This window comes from Quercus robur, chromosome 10 (genome assembly GCF_932294415.1).
Source record: "Quercus robur chromosome 10, dhQueRobu3.1, whole genome shotgun sequence".
NCBI classification, from domain to species: domain Eukaryota; kingdom Viridiplantae; phylum Streptophyta; class Magnoliopsida; order Fagales; family Fagaceae; genus Quercus; species Quercus robur.
Genome location: NC_065543.1, coordinates 19,564,373 through 19,587,677, shown reverse-complemented (window position 1 = coordinate 19,587,677; position 23,305 = coordinate 19,564,373). Strand labels below are relative to the sequence as shown.

The following is a 23,305-nucleotide window of genomic DNA, read 5'->3' as shown; positions in this document are numbered from 1 at the left end:
AAATAAACTACTTGGAATTATAAAGTTGAGATAGAAAGTCATATTCTACCTTAACTAAGTTCTTATGAAGTGCAACAAACTCAGCTATGTCCTTGAGAATTTGCTTAAGCCGGTACACATCATGCTCCTTAAGTAAGACAGAAAACTTATGCCAATCATTAATATCATTGAATGGCAGGTCATAATAATTTGACAATATCACTGCAAGAGATCCAATACATAAGGAACTTTTTTTTTTTTTCTTTTGAAGATGAAACTTGATGTTTTCATTAATCTGAAATTGGATTACAACAGAGAACAGCAGATAAGAGGATACAAACTAACACTTTGCCCTATCAACTAGTAAAAATTGCTGCAGCATTGGGGGCTCCATTCCTCTCCACTGCTGGGATGTTCCAGTTGCTTTGGCGTTCTGTGCAAGTTCATGCACAACTCTGTTGTAATCCCTTTTCAGATGCTTCACTTTCTAGCTGCTCAGCTGACTCAAAAGACCCAGAATTCCTTGAATAATTGGCCCCATGTCTCCATGAAATGAGCTTGTATTGATTGCTTCAACTACCATGAGGGAGTCTGACTTGATAATTATTTTGAAGCTCCATTTCACTCACCAAGAGGATTCCTTCTTCAACTGCAAAAGCTTCAATGATCTCCTCCCCATATGATCCATGCATCAATTTGCTTCTAGCAGCTACTACCATATCCCTGCAATCTCGGATTACCACTCCTACGCTGGATAGGCTTCCCTCCCCATCAGTTGCTCCATCGACATTTATTTTGTAGAAGACCCCTGGTGGAGGTGCAACCCACCCAATTTCAAGGGGCTGCTATTTGAGTCGGCTATATGTTATAGCACCCTTGTAGTCCTCTTGGATTCACTAGACGTACCCCCAGATTTGGGTTGATGGGAGGAAGCGAGGTTCATGGATCACTTGGTTTTGGTTACACCAAATGGACCATGCAGTGGCAAAGAAGATTCAAGATCATGAGGGGTACCTACTTCTAAAATTCACATTGCAACATCCACAAAGCTATTGTTTTCTGCTAGGAGGTTTATCTAGCAAGCATGCCAATTCCACCAAACATCCCATAGCTTGTCAAAATATATCAAGGCAAGACTGGTGCTTTCCAAAGCCTTCTCACAAAGTGGGCACTTTGTTTCAATGTTCAGCCCTCTCCTTCCCAAATTTAGCCTTGTTGGCAGCCCATCCATGCACGCCTTCCATTCAAAAATTCTGATCTTGGCAAGGAGCTTAAGCTCCCACATTTTCTTCCACAACGGAGTTCTACAATCTCCAGTTGAGCACTCTCCCATTTCAGTTCTTTCCACTAGTGGCAAGGCTACATAGTATGCACTTTTAACAGAGAATGTGCCACGTTTATTTCCTACCCAAATTATGTTGTCCTCCGGCAGATTGTAGCTAAGTGGGATGTTAAGTATGTTTCAGCCTCGAAGGGGAGGAAGTGCTTCCTAATTCTATCCACCTTCCATCGCTTTGTATCTTCATAGATTAGGGATGAGACCTGAAGGGGTAAAAATATTTCATGACAGGCCTTCGTTAAATTGGGCCTGACGGATCCTAGCCCATGGGCCGATAGTGGGTAAGCCCTCTAGACTGGAAATACTTGCTACACACGCCTGAATCATCATAGAATCCCAAAGGAAATAGGAATCCTAGCACAAAAAGAATTCCGGAAGATACGCATGTTAATAAAGATCTTCTCTACAAGGAAAAGTCTTGTCCATCACGTTTGGGATTCCTATAAGGGAAGGACTTCTACACCAAGGAAGAGAGGCCAAACTTTTACTACTATAAAAGCCCCAATACCCTCACAAATCAAGGTACGCATAATTTACCCTTTTCTAGCACTCTAGAGTTGTGAGAATAGTTCTAACTTGACCTTCGGAGGGTTTTTGGCCGGCACCACATTGGTGCTCTCTATTAGGTCTTTCTCTCTTTTCTTTGTAGGCATCGTTACAAGCGTGCAAGGATCGTGTAGCTCACTAGTGATATTTACGGCATCATCAGTTGGCGCCGTCTGTGGGGACCGATAGTGTCGTGACTGCAGCTTGTAGGCCATACAAACGCTACCCAGACAAAGGGCTGCATGGTACTTACACGCTCGATGGCAACCACCAACAACGTTCAGGAAGACAAGCCACAACCTACTGCCCTAGAGAGACAGGTCCTAACCCTTATAGCGGCAGTGGAGCGCCTCACCAAGCAAAACTAGACCCTAAAAGAACAACTACAACAGAAGAACGCGGCGATGGGAAACCAAGAGCAAGATCAAGAAGGTGCCAGTGCAGATCACAGGAACCAGGAGAGACTGGAGGGTAGTAACGCCCCAAGTAGACCGGAGCAACAAAACATAAGCCTCCAAACCCTCATGGATGCGACTCCGCCTATTGTCGCAGAGATGTAGGCAATGAAGGAGTAGATGGAAGTTATGATGAACGCCCTCAAGGGACGGGTATCCAGTGACCTTGACGACCTAGTCAACCGAACCGACTCACTGTTCACTGCCTCAGTCAATTGTTTCCCTCTGCTGCATAAATTCTGCATGCCACATATAGACAGTTACAACGGAGTTAAGGATCCTCTAGATCACTTGGAGACATTCAAGACCTTAATGCACCTTCAAGGAGTTGCAAACGAGATCATGTGTAGGGCCTTCCCTACAACGCTGAAGGGTGCTACGAGAATTTGGTTCAGTCGGTTAACGCCTGGCTCAATCAGTACTTTCAAGGAGCTGAGCGCTAAGTTCACTTCGCACTTCATTGGAGGACATAGGTACAAGAAGTCAATTGCATGCCTAATGAACATTAAGCAGCGGGAGGACGAAACGCTGAGATCCTACATAACCCATTTCAACAAAGAGGCCCTCTCAATTGACGAAGCGGACGACAAGATACTCGTGGAAGCATTCACTAATGGGCTACGAAAGGGTAAGTTTCTATTTTCTCTATACAATAACGATTCAAAGACCATGTCGGAAGTGCTTTACAGGGCTAGCAAGTATATGAACGCGGAAGACGCATTGCTGGCCCGCGAGGATAAGCCCAGAAAAAGGGAAAGGCAGGAGGACACAAGACAGGATAGAGGGCGCAAAGTGGCTAGGACCGAAGAACGACGAGATGATAGACGCTCCAAACCCCCCACTGGGAGATTCACAAGCTTCACCCCGTTAACCGCCCCAATAGATCAAGTCTTGATGCAAATCAAAGACGAAGGAACCCTGACATTCCCAGGTAAGTTGAAGAGAGATCCCAGTAAAAGAACAAGGGATAAGTATTGCCGCTTCCATCAAGACCATGGTCACGACACAGCTGACTGCTATGATCGAAAACAACAGACAGGGGAAACTACAGAGGTTCGTGAGCAAGGAGAAAGCAAATCCGCCCCAAAAGCAAACCCCACGACGAGAGAATGAGCGCCCAATGCCGCCTATTGGAGACATAAGGATGATCGTAGGGGGCACGACAAATTCTGGGTCGTCCAAAAAAGCCAAGAAAACCTACCTAAGAATGGTCCAGAACGTCCAACTCACGGGCACTGTATCCAAGATGGCATGGATCAACAACCCCGTCATCGAATTTTCAGAAGAAGATGCTCAAAGGCTGCACCACCCGCATGACGATGCGCTCGTTGTCAGCCTAAGGGTAGGAGACTACAACATGCACTGGGCTCTAGTAGACAACAGCAGCTCAGCAGACATCTTGTACTACCCGGCTTTTCAGCATATGAGAATTAATAAAGAATAGTTGGTCCCGGTTAATGCCCCTCTAGTTGGTTTAGGAGGGATGAGAGTATTCCCCATCGGTGCCATCACATTGACGGTAACGGTGGGAGATTACCCCCAACAGATCACTAAGGAAGTAACATTCCTAGTGGTCGACTGTTCGTCCGCTTACAATGCCATTCTCGGACGACCCACCCTCAATTCATGGAAGGCTGTAACTTCAACCTACCATTTAATGATCAAGTTCCCAACGGATTATGGAGTAGGAGAACTGCGTGGAAATCAGGTGGTAGCACGAGAATGCTATATTGCTATGCTGGAGATGGACGATCAACAGCAAACAATGTGCATAGAAGAACAACGGACAGTAGCAGAGCCAGTTGAAGAGTTAGAAGAAATAATCCTTGATAACTTAAGGCCAGAACGGACGACTAGAGTGGATACATTAGCAAGCTGGTCGATGTGCCAGGAACTCACGACATTCTTAAGAGACAATCAAGACGTGTTTGCCTGGAGTCACAAGGATATGCCGGGGATCGACCCCACAATCATGGTTCACAAACTAAATGTGTCATCTACATTCTCCCCAATCCGGCAGAAGAAACGAGTATTCGCTCAGGAGCGAGACAAAGTCATTGCCGAGGAAGTACGAAAGTTGCTTGAAGCAGATTTCATTCGAGAAGTGTACTACCTCGACTGGTTGGCAAACGTCGTCATGGTTAAAAAGGCTAATGGAAAGTGGAGGACGTGTGTAGACTTCACGGACCTCAATAAGGCCTGCCCCAAAAACAACTATCCACTCCCTCGGATAGATACTCTGGTAGACTCAACCGCAAGACACCAGCTTTTGAGCTTCATAGACGCTTTCCCGGGCTATAACTAGATTAAGATGGAAGAAGCTGATCAAGAGAAGACCTCTTTTGTCACCAGTCAAGGACTATTCTGCTACAAGATGATGCCATTCAGACTTAAAAATGCTGGGGCGACATACCAAAGATTAATGAACAAGATGCTCGCGCACCAGATTGGGAGAAATGTGTAGGTTTATGTTGATTACATGCTGGTAAAAAGCCTACACGAGGAAGATCATCTAGGCGACCTCCGTGAGACGTTCGACATCCTCTGGTTATATAACATGAAGTTGAACCCAGGCAAGTGCGTGTTCGGAGTGACAGCTGGGAAATTCTTAGGCTTCATGGTATCCCAAAGAGGTATAGAGGTTAACCCAGAGAAGGTACGGGCCATAATAGAATTAGAACCGCCGAGAACGGTCAAGGAAGTACAAAGTTTGAATGGCAAAATCGCAGCCCTGAACAGGTTCGTCTCAAAAGTGACAAACAAATGTCTGCCTTTCTTCCGCACCCTGAGGAAATCGTTTGAGAAGAGCTTTAGCACCCTGAGGAAATCGTCTTAAAGGCATATCTCCCATCTCCACCATTGCTCAATATCCAAGTCGGGAGAAGAGCTTTACTTATATTTAGCTATTTCACAAGCCGCTATTAGCGCAACTTTGGTAAGAGAGGAAGATGGATCTCAGAAACCAGTCTACTTCCCAAGCCGAGCGCTCCAGGCGGCAGAAGAGTGGTACCCTCAGATGGAGAAGTTGGCCTTCGCATTGATAACTGCTGCGCGAAAACTCAAACCGTACTTTCAAGCACACACCATCGTTGTCTTGACGGACAAGCCCTTGAAAAAAGCCATGAGTAGCCCCGAGGCAGCAGGAAGAATGGCTCTGTGGGCAGTAGAGCTCAGCGAGTTTGACATATAGTACCTTCTGCGAACAGCTGTAAAAGGGCAAGTAGGGGTGTGCATGGGTCGGGTTGGGTTGGGTTGAGGGGAGTTTTTGACCCAACCCACCATGGTGGGTCAAAAAAAACCCAACCCAACCTAACCCATCACATAAGTCCAACCCAACCGGGTTGGGTCGGGTTGAACCCATGGGTTTGAAATTTTTTTATTATTATTATTAAATTGAGTAAAAAAAAAAATTAAAATATTAAAAAAACCTAAAGATTAGTATCAATGTAACTCCTTAAAGGCAAACAACATTAATGACTAAACAACAATAGTAATTTATTAGGATTTGTGTGAACTAATTGGCTTTTATATAGGATAGGAAGAACTGGCTATTTAAAAAAATTTATTAATTATATAATATATTATATATATATATATATATATTAAATTAGTATTAATAGGAGAAACTAAGGAAATGCTACTCTACAACTGTTTTTTTTTAATTATTAAATATATAATATATATTTAAATATATATATATATATAAAAGTGTCCTACAATTGATTTAAAAAAAATTATTAAATATAAAAATATATTTTAAATATATATTAAATATGGGTGGGTCGGGTTGGGTTTGGCGGGTTTGTAATTTTATGACCCAAACCTAACCCAACCCGCCATAAAATTTTTTTTTGTAACCCAACCCAACCCACCAAGCCTTAAAAACCGACCCAACCCGGTGGGTCGGGTTGGGTTGGGTCGGGTTTGGTGGGTCGGTGGGTTTTCTGCACACCCCTAAGGGCAAGTAATGGTTGATTTTATCGCCGAATTCACTCTCGGAGATGGCCAGGGGGCAGAAGATGCACGACAATGGAACATTTATATGGACGGATCCTCAAACAGACGAGTAGGAGGGGCAGGCGTAGTGATCCAGACCCCGAAGGGGGATAGGATCAAGTGCATGATCTGGCTAGATTTCCCCACAACCAACAACGAGACGGAATATGAAGCCTTGGTGGCGGGGCTGGACCTCGTAAAGGCTGCAGGCGCTGAAAACGTGGTTTTACATTGCGACTCACAAGTAGTAACATGTCAGATTAATGGTGGATACGAGTGTAAGAATGAAAGGATGAAGAGGTATCTAGAAGAGGTAAAGAATCGAACTAGCAACCTCCAAGTCAAATTCGTCCAAATCCCGAGAGCGGAAAAAGAATGCGCCGATCGACTAGCAAAAGTAGCCTCGGCAGAATTCATGCTTGTCCCCGAACAGGTATTGTCATTTGTCCAAATCTCCTCACTTATTGATGACAGAACAGATATGCAGGAAGTAAATTCTAAAAGTAACTAGACTATGCCTTTAATATCATACCTGAAGACTGGCGTTTTACCAGACGGAAGTGACGCCGCTAGAAAGGTAAAGGTCCAAGCATCACGATTTGTGTTGATAAAAGATGTCTTATACAAAAGAGGGTTCTCTCGGCCGTACCTGAGGTGTCTATGCCACGAAGAAGCAGATTATGTAATGAGAGAAGTCCACGAGGGTATCTGCGGAAACCACTCGGAGGCACGATCATTAGTACACAAGTTTATCCGAGCAGGATACTACTGGCCTACAATGATGAAGGACGCACAGGCCTATGTCAAGGCCTACGACAAATGTCAAAGGTTCAGTAACCTCATCAGGCAACCATCAGAGGAACTAACCCCCATGACGGCCCCTTAGCCCCTTGTTCAATGAGGACTAGATATCATGGGCCCCTTCCCAGCAGCAGTTAGGCAGCTAAAATTTCTGGTAGTTGGTATCGACTACTTCACTAAGTAGGTGAAGGCAGAGGCCCTAGCCACTATCACAGAGAGGAATATTCGGAACTTTGTTTGGAGGAATATCGTATGCAGGTACGGGATACCCAGAGTGCTTGTCTTTGACAACGGAAAGCAGTTTGACAATAGCGCATTAAGGGACTTTTGCTCGAAGCTAGGTATCAAGAATCACTACTCGTCGCCAGCACACCCACAGGCCAACGAGCAAGTTGAAGTCACGAATCGGTCCTTGCTCAAGATCATCAAGACCTGGCTCGAGGGGGCAAAGGGTATCTGGCCGGATAAGCTGCCAAGCGTTCTGTGGGCATACAGAACTACAGCAAGAACACCCACTGGGGAAACACCGTTTCGGCTGGCATACGGAAGTGAAGCTGTCATCCCAGCAGAAGTAGGGCTCACAAGCTTTCGGGTGGAGAGCTACGACGAGAATAAGAATGAAGAGGCCATGCAGCTTTAGCTCGACCTAGTGGACGAGGTATGAATGACAGCAAAGCAAAGGATGGCGCGGTATCAGAATCTCATGGCGAAGCACTACAACTCCAACGTCAGGCGCAGAGACTTTCAGGTCGGAGATCTTGTACTACGGAAGGTAATGGGCGCTACTAGAGATCCTTCACAAGGAAAACTCGACCCCAATTGGGAAGGACCCTATAAGATTGCATCATGGCAAAGGAGGGGTACCTACCACCTCGAGATACTGGACGGACAAAAGCTTCAGCATCCATGGAACACGGAGCACCTACTAAAATACTATCAGTAGAGACAGCATGAAGAGCAATGACGCTATTTCCAGTTTTCCTTCCTAGTTTTTACTACAATTATTAGTTTTACTTTAATTGTTTGCTACAATACTTCAAGTATCCTTTTAAGCCCAAAGGGGCAAGTGTTTTTTTTTTTTTTTTTTTTTTTCTTTTCTTTTGCTACAATACTTTGAGTATCTTTTTAAGCCCGAGGGGGCAGGTACTTTTCTACAAATACAAGATTGAATATTCAAACATAACTGTCTTTTCAACCTGAATTCTTTTAAAGTCCACAAGCTGGACGGATAATCCCGGACGGGTGAAAATCAAAGTCCATAAAAATGGACGGATAATAAATAAAGTCCACAAGCTGGACAGATAATCCCGGACGGGTGAAAATCAAAGTCCATAACAATGGACGAGTAATAAATAAAGTCCACAAGACGGACGGATCATCCCAAGAAGGATGAAGTTTCTAAAGTCCATAAATATGGATGAACACAAATAAAGTCCACAAAACGGACGGATCATCCCAAAAAGGATGAAGTTTCTAAAGTCCATAAATATGGACAGTTACCTAAAGTCCACAAGCTAGACGGATCATCCTAGACGGGTGAAATTCAAAGTCCATAAAAGTGGACGGATAATAAATAAAGCCCACTAGACGGGCGAATCATCCAAGACGGGTGAAAACTTCTTAAGTCCATAAAAGTGGACGGTTAGTACACAAAGTCCACAAGTTGGATGGGTAATCCCGGACGGGTGAAACCTCTAAAGCCCATAAAAATGGGCGGTTAATAAACAAAGTCCACAAGCTAGACGGATCATCCCAAACGGATGAAACTTCTTAAGTCCATAAAATGGACGGATAATAACAAGTTCCTTAAGTTCATATAAGTGGACGGATACAAGCCCACCAACCGCACGGATCATCCCATAAGGTGAAAATTCCAAAAGAAAGGACGGGATAAACTACCTAGTATTTGAGGAGGACGGTACGTCCATACATGATCTAAAATTATGTACAAATCCATAAAGATGGACGGTTCTCCATAAAGTGGACGGGCCATCCGCTAAAGATTAAAATCTTAGCCCAGGAAGTGGACAACTAAAGAGGACGGAGATTTATACATCTCGTTCAAATAATAAAGATAGATAAGACAGGCATAAAATTGTGAAATAAAGCAAGTAACATTGACGGATAAAACCCTCGAGGGGAAATTGTTCAATACACGATATTAATGACAGATTGTTCTCAAATATACAAAAAAAAAAAAAAAAAAAAAAAAAAAAAAAAAAAAAGACTCTCTACTCTTTAAGGTCAGCATCTTGAACATTCTGTGCTTGAGCTGCCTCTCCGTCACCCTGGGCTATTTCCTCAGCAAAAAGGTCATCTGTGTTCTCTGAGGTGACGGACATAGCGGACGTCTGGGCTTGGTCGTCAACTTTTACCATGGACACATCCAGGGCAGGGTAGGCTTTCTTAAATTGACGGAGCGCGTCATCAAAACCTTGCAGGGATGAGTCTCCCAGCTTGGACAATAAGGCGTCGGAGTCACGATATTCTTGTATGGCCGCCTCCTTAGCTTGATGGAGCTTTTCCTTCAGGTCTTGGATCTCCTTGTCTTTGACCTCCAGGGCCTTCCTCGCCTCATCCGTCTTTTGCTCAAGCTCCTTCCTCACCTGCTCTGAAAGGTCGAACTTTTTCTCCATAGTGGACTTCCACTTGTTAAGTTGACCCAGCTCATCCTTCGTCTGCTCTGCCTTTGCTCGCACACGTTCCAAAGCCATCTCACAGTTAATGCATCGATCCATTAGGCCCTTCATCATAATCAGGGACTGAAACAAAAAAGTTAGAAGAAGGGTTAGATAAAAACTAAGTGGAGTGGACGGACGTAAGTCGACAGACAAGGATTACCTGTGCAATCGTGAAGAGCCCCGTCTTCCCTATTGCCTCCGTGGAGTGATTGCCTAAATCCTCGCAGTCATCCGACGTGATGATAGATGAAAGTTTCTCCAGGGCATATTTGGAGTCGTCACGAAGGAGGGGAGGTGGCTTCTCCTGGCTAGTGGACGGGGCCTTCATAAAGCCCTTGCTTGACCCATGCTTTATTGGGGTGACCGTCTTCACACCCTCAGCCATCAACCCTACGACGGGTTCCAAATGGACCTTTTGTTGCTTAAGAGGACGGTCCCCTTTGGACAGTTGCTTCCTTTTTATCGACGGAGCCGTCCCCTTGGGAACCACCTCGCCGGACTCCTTTCTCCTAGCAGCCTGTGTTTTAATCAACGCCCTCCTCTTAGCGTCGTCCATCTCTGTAAAGAAGGACGAATGAAGTTATTAACTAACAAAGCTAAAAGCCATTTAAGCAAAATAAGGTCGACGGACTTACATCTGCGAATTTTTGCGTTGTATTTGACGGCTTCTGGCGTTGGTTTAGGACCGTCACAATACCAGTGGATTGTATTAGGATTCACTAACTTTGCCCAAGTCCTTTCCTTTGGCTTGGTCTTTTGGAAAATCTTCTCAAAAAAACCAAACTCCTCAATACTAACCTGTGGACGCCATCTAACTACAAAAGAAAAGGACGGTTAAAAAAGATGGGGAAATTATAACTGAACGGATATAAATAGAATCTACAAACTAGGACGGGTGCATACTGGACGGATTTAATACTCCCCAAGTAGTGTCGACGGGCATGTGCTTCGTCTCCCCTAGACGACCCATCCACTCGTCACCCTCTAGGAAGAAATAATGACTCTTCCAGTCTCTATCTAAGTCGGGGGTCTCAAATATAACCTTCAACAACGGACTCCTACTAGCAAAACTGTACATCCCCCTTGATCTGTCTATCTCATCTAGACGGTAGCAGTGGAGGAATTCCCGCACCGTCAGTCTCCTAGCACCGTTTGTCATAGCGCCATACAAAATCTCCATTGATATGAAGACCCTCCAGGCGTTCGGAGATATTTGGGTGACGGACAGACCCAGATACTTGAGAAGCTCTCGATGAAGGGTATTAGTGGAAACCTAAGTCCCGCCTTCAACATCTATTCGTACATCCCGACATCCTCTACCCCTTTGTAATAACATTTCTCTGATACATAGGGTAGACAGATTGAAATATTATATGGAATTTGAAAATTAGCCCTAAAAGTGTTGAAGTGTTTCTCCTTGATGGTGGATGTGAAGTTATGCACCGTCCACTTTGGTAGCGTGATGAACTCCCTAAGTCCATCAGCACCTACGACGGATCTTATTGGCTGTTCCTCGCCGTCATCAGAAACATCCTCTGGTTCAGCCATCTCCATATCCTCATTTGTTGAGGACGAGGAAGAGGCGGACAGACTCCTCTCTTCGCCTGGACTCTCTTGGTCTTTGTGACCGGACGGGTATACTTCCTCGTAATCCACCCCGTCACGAATGACTGACTGATTACTTGACGCACTAGACATTGTCTACACGTAACGACAAAACCTAAGACTAACGGATCTAGAAGTGCTAACAGGTGCATATAAAAGTCTTGGAAAATAAAAAGTACAATTGCAGGACTTGTGAAAAGAAAATACTCACCAAATTTGTGAATAAGTGAAATGCGACGGTTGAGTTGATGACGGGTATAGGTATTGAACGAATTGCTCTCTGACAAGGTTGACGATAGCGCTCTGGCAATATGTTTTAGTTGAAAATGGAGAAATGAGAAAGGAGGAGTGTGATATATATATAGGAAGTGCACGAAAGACGAAGCGATGCTTCGATCCGGGGAAAAATCCAATCAAAGAACGACACGTGTCATACATCATAATTGCTTAACAACCTATCAGGGATAGGCGCAGTACGCGTTGTCCTCTTTTTGATCCGTCAAACCCAAAATATTGAACTGTCACCCCATTGGTCCGTCCACTCAATAGTGACGGACTCATAAGGTGAAGAGGGCAACTAAAGGGGTAAAAATATTTCATGACGGGCCTTCATTAAATTGGGTCTGACGGATCCTAGCCCATGGACCAATAGTAGGTAAGCCCTCTAGACTGGAAATACTTGCTACACACGCCTGAATCATCATAGAATCCCAAAGAAAATAGGAATCCCAGGAAAAAAAGAATTCCGGAAGATACGCATGTTAATAAAGATCTTCTCTACAAGGAAAAGTCTTGTCCATCACGTTTGGGATTCCTATAAGAGAAGGACTTCTACACCAAGAAAGAGAGGCCAAACTTTTACTACTATAAAAGCCCCAATACCCTCACAAATCAAGGTACATATAATTTACCCTTCTCTAGCACTCTAGAGTTGTGAGAATAGTTCTAACTTGACATTTGGAGGGTTTTTGGCCAGCACCACACCAGTGCTCTTTGTTAGGTCTTTCTCTCTTTTCTTTGTAGGCATCGTTACAAGCGTGCAAGGATCGTGTAGTTCACTGGTGATATTTACGGCATCATCAAAACCATTGGAAAATCTCCAATATCTTGCTGGGGAGAGCAAATCTTATAAGTATTTGGAGTAGGCAGCCATTTATCTTCCTATATATGTATCATCCGTCCATTCCCTACCCTTCATCTTGTACCGTTTCTAATGACTTCCAAGCTATTGTAGATGCTCTACCAAGCATAAGAAGGGTTGCATCCTAATTTTGCCCCCATAATGTCACTGTAGGGGAAATACTTGGCTTTGTATATTCATGTCACTGATAAATAATAAAAATTGATAAACCACAGGTGGCCCCAAAAGCTTGGAACTAATAGGAAAATGTAAATTTAATAACCTTAACCATTATTCTAACTCTCTCTTCCACATGTGATTAGGACCGATGATGCTGAAAATCATCAATAAGTCACACAGTCCTCACGTGCTCAAGACAACACCTGCACAACACAGAACAAGAAGACCTTAGAAGAGTACCGGTGTGGTACCGACCAAAGACCCTCCGAAGGTTAAGTTAGAAAGCTTCTCACAACTCTAAAGTGCCAGAGCTGGGTAAATTATGTGTACCTTGTTTTCTGAAGGCATTGGGTTTTTATTGTAGTGCAAAATCGACTCTGTTTCTTAGGCCGAAAGATCTTTCCTTATAGAAAAGATTCTAATAAATGTACTTTCTTTACGGGATTCTTTCCATGTAGGGTCCCCATTGACTAAGGGTAGGGTGCAAGGTGTTTCCATTTAGGATTCCTTGGAGTTTGCTTAAGCCATGTGAGTGCCATATGGCTTGCCTATCCAACCCCCCTTTTATTTGTTTAGTTGGAGTCCGTTCCCTATGGAGAATCCATCCGTCTCCCTCTTGATTCGTCCGAAACGTCCGTCGTTTCATCCGTTCTTACTAGTCCACTTTACTAGTCCGTTCTCTATCAAGAGTGCATACTATGTTGCTCTCTCTCTCTGGTAGAGAAATCTAAGGTGGGTGAGTGTTCAACCGGAGATGGTAGGCCTCACTTATGGAAGAAAGTGTGGTAGCTTTAGCTTCCTACCAAGGTCAGAATCTTTGCCTGGAAGGCTTGCATGGATGGGCTGCCTACTAGACTAAATCTGGCCAAGCGAGGTCTAAATGTTGAGGCCAAATGTCCACGCTGTGAGAAGGCATTGAAAGCACCAGTCATGCATTAATTTATTGCAACAAGCTTTGCGAAGTTTGGTGGAAATGGCAAGCTTGCCCAATAAACCTGTTGGCAGAGAACATTTGCCTTGTGGACTTAGCACTGAAAATACTGGATGCAGGTACTCCACTAGACCTTGAAACTCTCTTCGCCACTGCTTGGTCCATTTGGTTTAATAGAAATCAAGTGGTTCATGATTCTAATGGCAGTCCATCTTCTCAAATATGGAACTTTTCCTTGCGCACTCAAGAGGATTATAAAAATGCTATAGCGTATAATCATGTTAAACAGCAACCCCCAGATGTTGGGTGGGTGGCACCTCTACTGGAAATCTACAAAATAAATGTAGATGGTGCTACGGCAAGGGCGTGGGGTAGGTCCAACGTGGGCATGGTCATCCGAGACAGTGGGGGTATGGTTATAGTTGCGAAATGCAAGGTGTCGAATGGGGATTATGATGCAGCAGTCACGGAAGCCCTTGTAGTGGAAGAAGGAATTTTGTTGGCCAAGGAGATGGAGCTTCATCGGATTATTGTTGAGTCAAATTCAATTGGGGTTGTTGACGCTATTAATGCAAACAATTGCAATGCAGCTATTGCAACGGTCATATAAGGATCCTTGGAGCTGCTTCGGTAGTTTAGGAGCTGGAAAGTGAGACACCTGAAAAGGGACTACAACAAAGCAGCGCACGAACTTGCACAAATAGCCAAGACAACTGGAACAACTCAGCAGTGGAAAGGAATGGAGCCACCAATGTTACAACAAGTTCTGCTAATAGATAAGGCTAAATGTTAATCCTATAATTGATAGCATGTTTTTTTTTCCTGTTCTCTATTCTCTATTGTAAGCCAATTTTAGTTTAATGGTATATCCAGGTTCATTCTCAAAAAAAAAAAAAAAAAAAAAGTGTAAGCTAATACCATGTATAATTTCAACATCTTCTTAGAAAAAGGGTATAATTTGAACCGTATAATTGTGATTATTTTTAATTGTACTTGTGTATATGCATGAGTTTACACACTAGTTACACTAAAGTGAAAACACAATCAAAATCCAAATTGTCAATGAGTTTCACAAGTTACTAAAATAAAAATTTGTGTCCAACATAGCTTAAATAAGCTAGTTTAAATAATCATTGTTTCTAAACCCAAATTGATTAACCCAGCTGGTCTGGTTCTATAAGCACCTGGTTCATCCATGCCATTATTTTGGTAAAAATTGATGAAAATATGCTGCTGGTAGGACTTGAACCCGCACTCAACAAGTGAAATAATATCTCCAGCATGCAAACCATTGGGCCACGCACATCTAGTTGGTCAAGAATGAAAAATTAATAAATATAAATCAATTTAAGTATCAAATATATTAAAAAATTAAATGACACATCATGGTTTAACCTTAGTTGAACCTCGGTCCGACCTCAAAAACCTTGAACCTCTCCCTTTCCTAGTTTATTAAATAGTCCAAATTTCAAAACCATGTAAATAATATGTAGCAGTTGTTTTTTGGGTTTTTGTTTTGAATAAATGTTTTCAGTTTCCGTCAAAAATATATTTATATATGTAAAAATGAATTGGGAAGACATTTTTTTACTTTGAAAAAATGTAACAAAATTGGGAAGACAATTCAAACTATATGTGAATTTGCAGTTTAAGCTCTGGCCACTCCTTTCTAGAGCTATCCCTTCCTTCTTCTTTTTCTTCTTCTTTTTTTTTTTTTTAATGATCAAAAAAATGGGTAGGGAGTGATTGAAGTTAGCGTCTTTCATCCCTTCCTTTTGTCCACTTTCATATGTTGTTAGTTTGATTCCCCCCCCCCCCCCCCCCCCCCTCCCTCTTTTATTAAAAAATTAAGATATACACTATCAAGCTCAAAAGTTGAAACATATTTACGGGTCTCTAGACTCAAAAGCTCTATCAAGATCTACCCTATGGGCACTCTTTAGGGCACCATGAGAGGAAATGTATAAGTAGTAACCTAACCAACTTAAAAGCACCTCTTTCAAGTTTCAACCCAAGAGGCTAGAAAGACTAAATCACTTCCTACTACTTCAATGTGATGAAAATGGAATGAAAAATTGCCTCTTAACACAAATCATTCAGCTAAGTGTTTTTACATGTATGCTAAAATCTCTCTCTCTCTCTCTCTCACACACACACATATATATACTTTTATTATTTTCTTGGGGGCTAGGATTTGTTTTGGTTTATTGGTACCAAAAAAATGGGCAAGTGTTTATTATATCCTTTTAGAGTCTAAATTTGGTAAGGATGGTTTACACCCTCCAATACCACCATGCCACATCAGATTTTCATAAAGTTCTACAAACTAATGAAGAGAGTCTAGTACACAAAATTCTTTCTTTATATTTTTAATTTTCATAAATTCAACTCGTATAAAATTAAAACATGCCTGCAAATAGCCAAATACCCCTGCCTCCAACTATGCAAAGATGCTGGTGGAGATGATTCTGGAGCCACCTTCACGTGTTGGTCGCGACCATCAAACCATCCCTCCTGTTAATACAAACATCAAAACCCTTTTTTTTAAAACAACCAAATCTCAATATTTGGTTTTATAAGGAGGTGTTGAGCAATTTCAAGAGAAGACTTGGTTCTTTGTCTTCTTTGAAAGACTTTCTTTCCATCAGTGCCTTCCTTAAAGTGATTCTAATGAAAAAGTTAACGATTTTTGAAAAATTGTCAATTGGGTTTTGTATTTGGTGTACAGGGGATGTCAAACCAGTTTATAGGAAAACCAAATTCATTTGCTAATTTATCATTAATGGGCACACTGTGAAGGTCCCGAAGGGTCAAGAAAAGCAAAAGAACCCATTTATCAAGAGGAGAGTTTTGATTGCGTCCAAGTGGTCCTCAAGTAGTCCATTGCTCCGCCACTTTTGTTGCAACAAGCCCAACCAAAGTGTCCATGAACGTTGCCAAAAGTTTGTGAAAATTGTTGGGTGTCTCTCTTCACCAAACGTTGAAGCAACGACCACCACGCAAAGGAGGTCCAGCGAGGTTTGTGGTGGGAGACAAAGGAGCTGAGGAGGGAAATAAGATTTAATTTTAGGGAACCATTTTCACATATGTGAAATTAGGAGTGGCAATTCTTATTCGTATTTATGTTCATGTGTCGGGTTCATGTCGTGTCGACTCATAAGTATCGACTATAAGAGTCAACACTAACCCAACATGTTTATTAAACGGGCCAAGATTCCTCAACCTTAACACAGCCCATTTATTAAACGATTCAGTTGTGTCGATCTGTTTATCATATTTTTTCAAAACGAAAAAATTATAATAATTTAGTATTAACCAAATTGATATAAATTACGAAAAACCAAAAAAAATAAATATTTTTAATATAAAATTCAGAACTAACGAGTAATTGCATCACAAATAATCATTCAAATCTAAACATATCCTAATATCATAAATAATCAATCATAATATGTCAAAGAAAATAAACCACAATAACTAATAAGTTTCTATACCTAGGGTTTAAAGGGTATATTGATAAAATGTCATTTAATCATTATGCCACTCCTATGTGAAATTAGTTTTTTATTTATTTATTTTTATTTTTAGATGTTATTAGGATGTATCGATTTTACAATGAGGCTTAAGTAAAATGTTGATATGACATGTCCTTATTACACTCTGTTCTTACTGAATTTATTCTCATTCTTTTATTAATATTTAATAAATTGGTCACCATATTGCTAATTTCCACAAACGTTATAAATTTTTTATGATTCACATGAATTGCCTGTAACTCTGACAGAAAACCAAAGTAACGCATACATAGTGGAATCTTTTGTCTTTTGATGATTCGATATTTACAACAATGGTGAAGGGAGGATTCAAATCCTAGTTCTTCTAATATAAGAGAGTAAGCTATGTTATTGAGATATAAGACTCTTCGCATATATATAGTTGAATCTAAAAGCGATTATTTTCTACTAAAAACAATGGATTGTATGTTCTTTATGTTCTTAGCACGCATTTCAAATTTCGTATCAATTAGATGTTATTTACTATTTGATCCACACACTTATTTTTTATGCATAGTTTTAGATTAAAAAAACTTGAAATTTAAACACTTCATTAATGACATTGTTATTGATCTTTGATCATCTGAAAATTTTACAAGCATAAAGGATATAAAAATAAAATGTAATCTTATGATGGATTTCTTAAAATTCACATTCAATAAAAAGATATTGAGTAGAGTTGTAACTAATTGTAGCTAAACTTTGTTCAAAAGGAAATTAAAGAAGAAAAGTGATTAAAATAGAATCTTGAGTCATGTAAACCATTTGTAGCTCTAATTGACAACGAAAGTAACGTATATACAATTAAGTCTTAAAAAGAAGGAAAACCATTATTTGTCACTAAAAATAATAATTTTGACTCACATGAATCACATATGAGTTTGATTGATGTAAAAAGTAATATATATAGTGAAAATCAATTGAAAAAAAACAATTAATTGTCATGAACAATTTTTTTTTTTTAAATAAAAACTCTAACATGAATGACCTATAATTCTATGAAAGTGACTTATACAATATAGAATTTATATCATAGAAGTGATTATTCATGATGAAAGAAACAAAATTAGAAAAATATATGTTATATAAATAATGAAATCTAAGGGATAATTTGTCATTTAAAGAAACAAATTCCATTGTTTATATAACTCATAAGCCAAAAAAAAAAAAAAAAAAAAAAAAAAAAAAAAAAGAAAAGAAAGAAAGAAGAAGAAGAAGTTATTTTTCACGAAAAGAAACAAAATATTATACAAGTGAATTAGCTCTGACTAACAACAAAAGTAATGTATACACAATAAAATCTAAAAAATAAGGAAAGTGATGGGCTAAACCATGTGTCAACATAAATGCATGCTAAACGATGGGCTCAAACAAAAAACTGGTTCTTAGAAACCAACTTACCCCAAAGCCAGGGGATCCCTATAAAAGGGACCCTACCTTGTTGCCTAAGTTGCATATAGTTGCTCAATTACCACATTGTTTGAGTTGGCTTTGTTGAAACGGGAGCTATATCTCCTAGAGCCCAATAGAAATTGATGGCTGGGAAAGGTGCGATATAATTTTTCACCTCTTATTTATTCCAAAACTGAGAAAAATGGGTTCCTTCCCATGCCATCAATTTTTATTGTTTCTAGGGATGTCTCCCTTTTCCCCTCATGCTGCTTGTTAGAATTTCTCATCAGTTTCACAAATCCTTGGATCTCATTAGTCTTTTAAAGAATTTTGTACCGTGTGTACTGTGTACTGTGTTCTTCTTCTTTCTTACGATGAAAATAAATGTTTTCATGTTAATTAGAAGGGGATACAAAGCTCAGCCTCACTTCTCTAATATTTGCTTTCTTGGAAAATTACCTATAATTTGTTTGTGACAAACCTTTTCCTTTTCCTACAAAAGCTTTTTCAATCAGCAAAACAGAGCTTTTGAATAATCTTGATTGACAGAAAAATATAATTTTGATGTGCTTGTTAAGTTTTTGCAGGTAACTTGGTGAGGATCATGATATATAAAGTAGCAGCTATTTAAGATCTTCTAGATGTACATTTACTTGGCCCACTAAAGAGATTCATGATTCTATATTTATTTATTTTCTAAAATTTGTCTTTGTGGCTACGTCATTTATGTATACTCTTTCGACTTTAAATGGAAATGTACTCGCAGCGTAATGACAATCCATTCAAGGGTGGAGTGTAGAGGCAGGGGAGGCCATGTGAGTATTAACACCCTACTTAACATTATACTCTACATATGTTATCTTATCCAACCCATTAAAATAACCTAAAATAAATCCTACCATTTAAAAAAAAAAAGTAGCCACTACCGTTGCAAACCCATTACCATCATCAGAAACCCACCACCACTGAAGAAGAAAATAAATAAATCAATCGAGAAAATGCAAAACCATAGAACTGCAAACATTAACCACACACACACACACACACACACACACACACACACACAGAGCGCTTGCTACAGTAAGTTGCTACTATTAGTAGTTCATAAACAGTTTCGGATACGGTATTGACTCCCTTGATTTTTCGCCACACTAGACATGAAATTTGACCCCCCAAAAAAAAAAAAAAAGTAAATTGTAGGGAAAAAGTAGCCTTAATTGAGGATTTTTTAAGGACTTAAGTAGGTACTAAGATCATTCACATCACTCCTCAAATATTTAGCTAAACTAATCAAAAAAACTCTACTTCCGCTTGTTTAGCTATCCATTGTTTACATACACATACATCAGCCTCAATACTCTATCAACATTGAAATCAAATGTAGTGAGGATGGAGGCTCCCTACTTGTAAAGATGAGACTACCCTCTTTAAAAACTTTAGTTAATTTAGTGGGGTTGATGCACGCTTGTTTCGGTTGAGTTTAGATAAATTTTTGCTAATATATTAAATTGGTGAGACTAATGTGAATACTCTAACTATACTAAATATTTGTCCTTAAATTTTGTCATTTTTCTAATTACTTACCAGAAAGGTGAAAAAAAAAAAAAAAAAAAAAGAGAGAGAGAGAGAGAGAGAAGAATTCCTTCAAGGGTTTTGGTTATTGCCATTGAAATATGAAATAAGTTGGGGTGTGGATGAGCGTTTGAAACATATACTTTAGTAAAAAGGAAAGAGATGCCTCAAATCCTGTGGCGGTCACCATCTTACCACTAGATACTCCCCATCTCTAATGTCTTACCACTCCTGAAGAAGTCAAGACATCGAAGCCAACTCTTCCTATTTCGCTATTCCAATTCTCACTCCAGGTCCAACATCTCATACTCAATAAACCATTCAAATTATACAATTTGGTCTTGTATTCCATTTAAGCACTGCTTCAAATGTTGGTATTTATGTTTATGTGAAAAAAGGGTATATTTCAAAATTTTCCTTTTCCATTGATCTTATTTTAAATTAATCTCAGGAGGCCCATTGAGCTTATAAATATACCCCCTCAGAACCAATTCTAACACACGACACATCAAGCACTGACACACTTGCACACTTGAGAGCATTAGAGAGAATTTTTGGGAGAGAGTTGTTCTTATGGTGAAGCTTTGGGCTTAACCACTTGTACAAAGTTTATTTGAGCCGAACAACATTGTTTGGATGTTGTAGCCTAAAGGAGACAAGTTAAGAAAAAGTCTATTGTACCAATCTTGAGCCCCACCAATGCAGGGGCTTGAATCTTCTTAGAGAGAGCAAATTTTTGCGCCCCAATCCAATTTGTGTTGATATACTCAAGAAATTTGTGGTAATTTTTTAATATTTCTCTTGTAATTTTTTATTTTGTTCACCATCACATAGTTTAGAGCATATAGATAGGTAAGGTAATATATTGGGTTGCATATGTAGAGGTACAGTGTATATTTATTGTAAATTGTCTTACGTTTTGCATACATATACATCCAAATAGGAAATGAAATTCCAAAGTCCAATTTTAGTTTGAGGATTTTAAATTTTTATAAGTCTGAGTAAAATTTCATTCCCTGTATGGCCGATTACAAACAACCAAGGCAAATTACCGTAGTGGCTTGTAATCTATGCAATGCTCAAACACGGGTTCCTTCAAATCGCTTAAAATCAAACGAACAGAAGAAACTATAATGCATACTAAGTTGAATCTGAAAAACAAAAATGGGTATTTATCATGAATAGAAACAAAGCTTGATTCACTTGAGTTGCTTGTAACTCAGATTGACAAGGAAAATAATGCATAAATAGTGGAATCTTAAAAAGAAGAAAAATGATATGTCCACAACATTTTCACAACAAATTTTATGTGACAAGTTGTTACAAGTTATTATTGGAAGGGTAGAAAAGTAATTTCAGTAATATGTTCAAATTAGAACCAATAACAATTAACCACTTATGATTTGTTGTGAAAATATTATGGATGTAACACCTTTTTTTTATTTGATACTAATGAAATACTATAAAGAATTTTGATTCATGTAAACCGCCTGCAAGTCTAATAGACACCGAAAGTAAGGTATACATGGTGGAATCTAAAAAAGAAGTAAAGTGATTATCTACCACTAAAAAAAGAATTAAAGAAGAAAAATTATTAAAAAACGAAAGTTGATTTTACGTGAACTAGCTATAACTCTGACTTGGATTCTCAAAAAAAAAAAGCTATAACTCTGACTTGCAACAAAAGTAACGTATTCAAAGTGAAATCTTTAAAATTTAAAAAAAAGGAAGTGCTGATTTTTAACTAAAACAAGAATTTTGACACGCATTAGTCATATAAGACACTTATTGATGACAAAAGTAAAATAGACCACTCAATTGAAAAAAAGTAGTTAATTGTCATAAACATTTAAAAATAATAATAATGACTCACATGAATCACCTGATATATATATATATATATATATATATATATATATATATATATAATTGAATCTAATTGCCTAAATATTATAAGTGCTAATTTTATCATTAAAAAATAGACAAAAATATTATATACATAATACAATGTAAGAGATTATTTATCATTTAAAGAAGCAAATTTTTTTGTATATTCAATCCAAAAGGAAAAAAAAAAAACAAAAACAAAAAAAAATTATTGTCATGAAAAAGAAACAAAATTTTGTTCATGTGAATCACCTATAACTTTGACTAACAATAAAAGTAACGTATACACATTAGATTCTAAAAATAAATAAAAAGTGATTATTTGACACTAAAAAAAAAAACTAATTTTGATTCAAGTGAATTGCTTGTAACTCTGACAGACGACGAAAGTAACGCATATATAGTGGAATCTTTTGTCTTTTGATGATTCGATATTTACAACAATGGCGGAGAGAGGATTCAAATCCTAGTTCTCCTAATATAAGAGAGTAAGCTATGTTATTGAGATATAAGACTCTTCACATATACATAGTTGAATCTTAAAAAGGAGGAAAGTGATTATTTTCTACTAAAAACTGTGGATTGTGTGGGTTAAGATTTCTTGACCTTGGTTAATTAATTCAATTACTCAAGTTGATTAATTAGGTTCAATTGCATACAAATCGTGAAGGTACCAACAAATCACCAAAAATACTAAGTGCAACGGAAAATAAATTAGACACGGTGATTCGTTGACAAATGGGTAAAACTTCGCAAGGTAAAAACCCCCACCAAGTGATTTTAAGGTCACCACTCCCAAGAATCCACTACACAACAATCAAGCAGTTACAAGTATAAGGAATCTTACCAACTACCCTGACCTATCCTAAAATACCAACCTACAGTTGAACCATTACTCCAATATCCAATTGGACTTGATCTTGTAGTAGCCTTCTTTCCTTTGATGTACAAACCTCCAATTTTTGACTAACCCTTTGCGCGGACCCCAAGTACGTGACTAACTCCAGCAACTTAAACATATGTTATTGGCTACAAAGTTCTTCACTTCATCAACAATAAAGATCTGGAAACACTCGCTTACAAAACCCTATCGCATACAAACGCAGTAGTTTCATATAGAGAATATATGTCTCTTGTCTCTGTATCCATGTTTGACAGCCTTTAAAAAAAAAAAAAAAATATATATATATATATATATATATACAAGACTGGACCAAATTTCAGATTTGGAAATTCTGAAATTGTAATTCTCGATAGATCGAGCTGC

General features: G+C 39.3%; 2 protein-coding genes across 2 annotated transcripts; both read left to right on the top strand.

Annotated features, from left to right (window-relative positions):
• The first annotated feature begins 2,268 nt into the window (after window positions 1–2,268).
• On the top strand, window positions 2,269–3,432 carry LOC126703932 (uncharacterized). Its single transcript, XM_050402985.1, has 2 exons — window positions 2,269–2,420; window positions 2,670–3,432. Exons 1-2 carry the CDS (start codon window positions 2,269–2,271, stop codon window positions 3,430–3,432), a joined length of 915 nt encoding a protein of 304 aa, XP_050258942.1.
• Window positions 3,433–3,802: 370 nt separating this feature from the next.
• On the top strand, window positions 3,803–4,624 carry LOC126703931 (uncharacterized). The gene has a single exon (XM_050402984.1). It carries the CDS (start codon window positions 3,803–3,805, stop codon window positions 4,622–4,624), a length of 822 nt encoding a protein of 273 aa, XP_050258941.1.
• Window positions 4,625–23,305: the final 18,681 nt, after the last annotated feature.

Bases quoted from the DNA above. Each gene is read 5' to 3' on its own strand.
- LOC126703932 (XM_050402985.1), top strand. From the start codon at position 2,269: ATGGGAAACCAAGAGCAAGATCAAGAAGGTGCCAGTGCAGATCACAGG. The intron at 2,421-2,669 runs GTAGGCAATGAA...GATCATGTGTAG, and splicing joins CCGCCTATTGTCGCAGAGAT to GGCCTTCCCTACAACGCTGA.
- LOC126703931 (XM_050402984.1), top strand. From the start codon at position 3,803: ATGAGAGTATTCCCCATCGGTGCCATCACATTGACGGTAACGGTGGGA.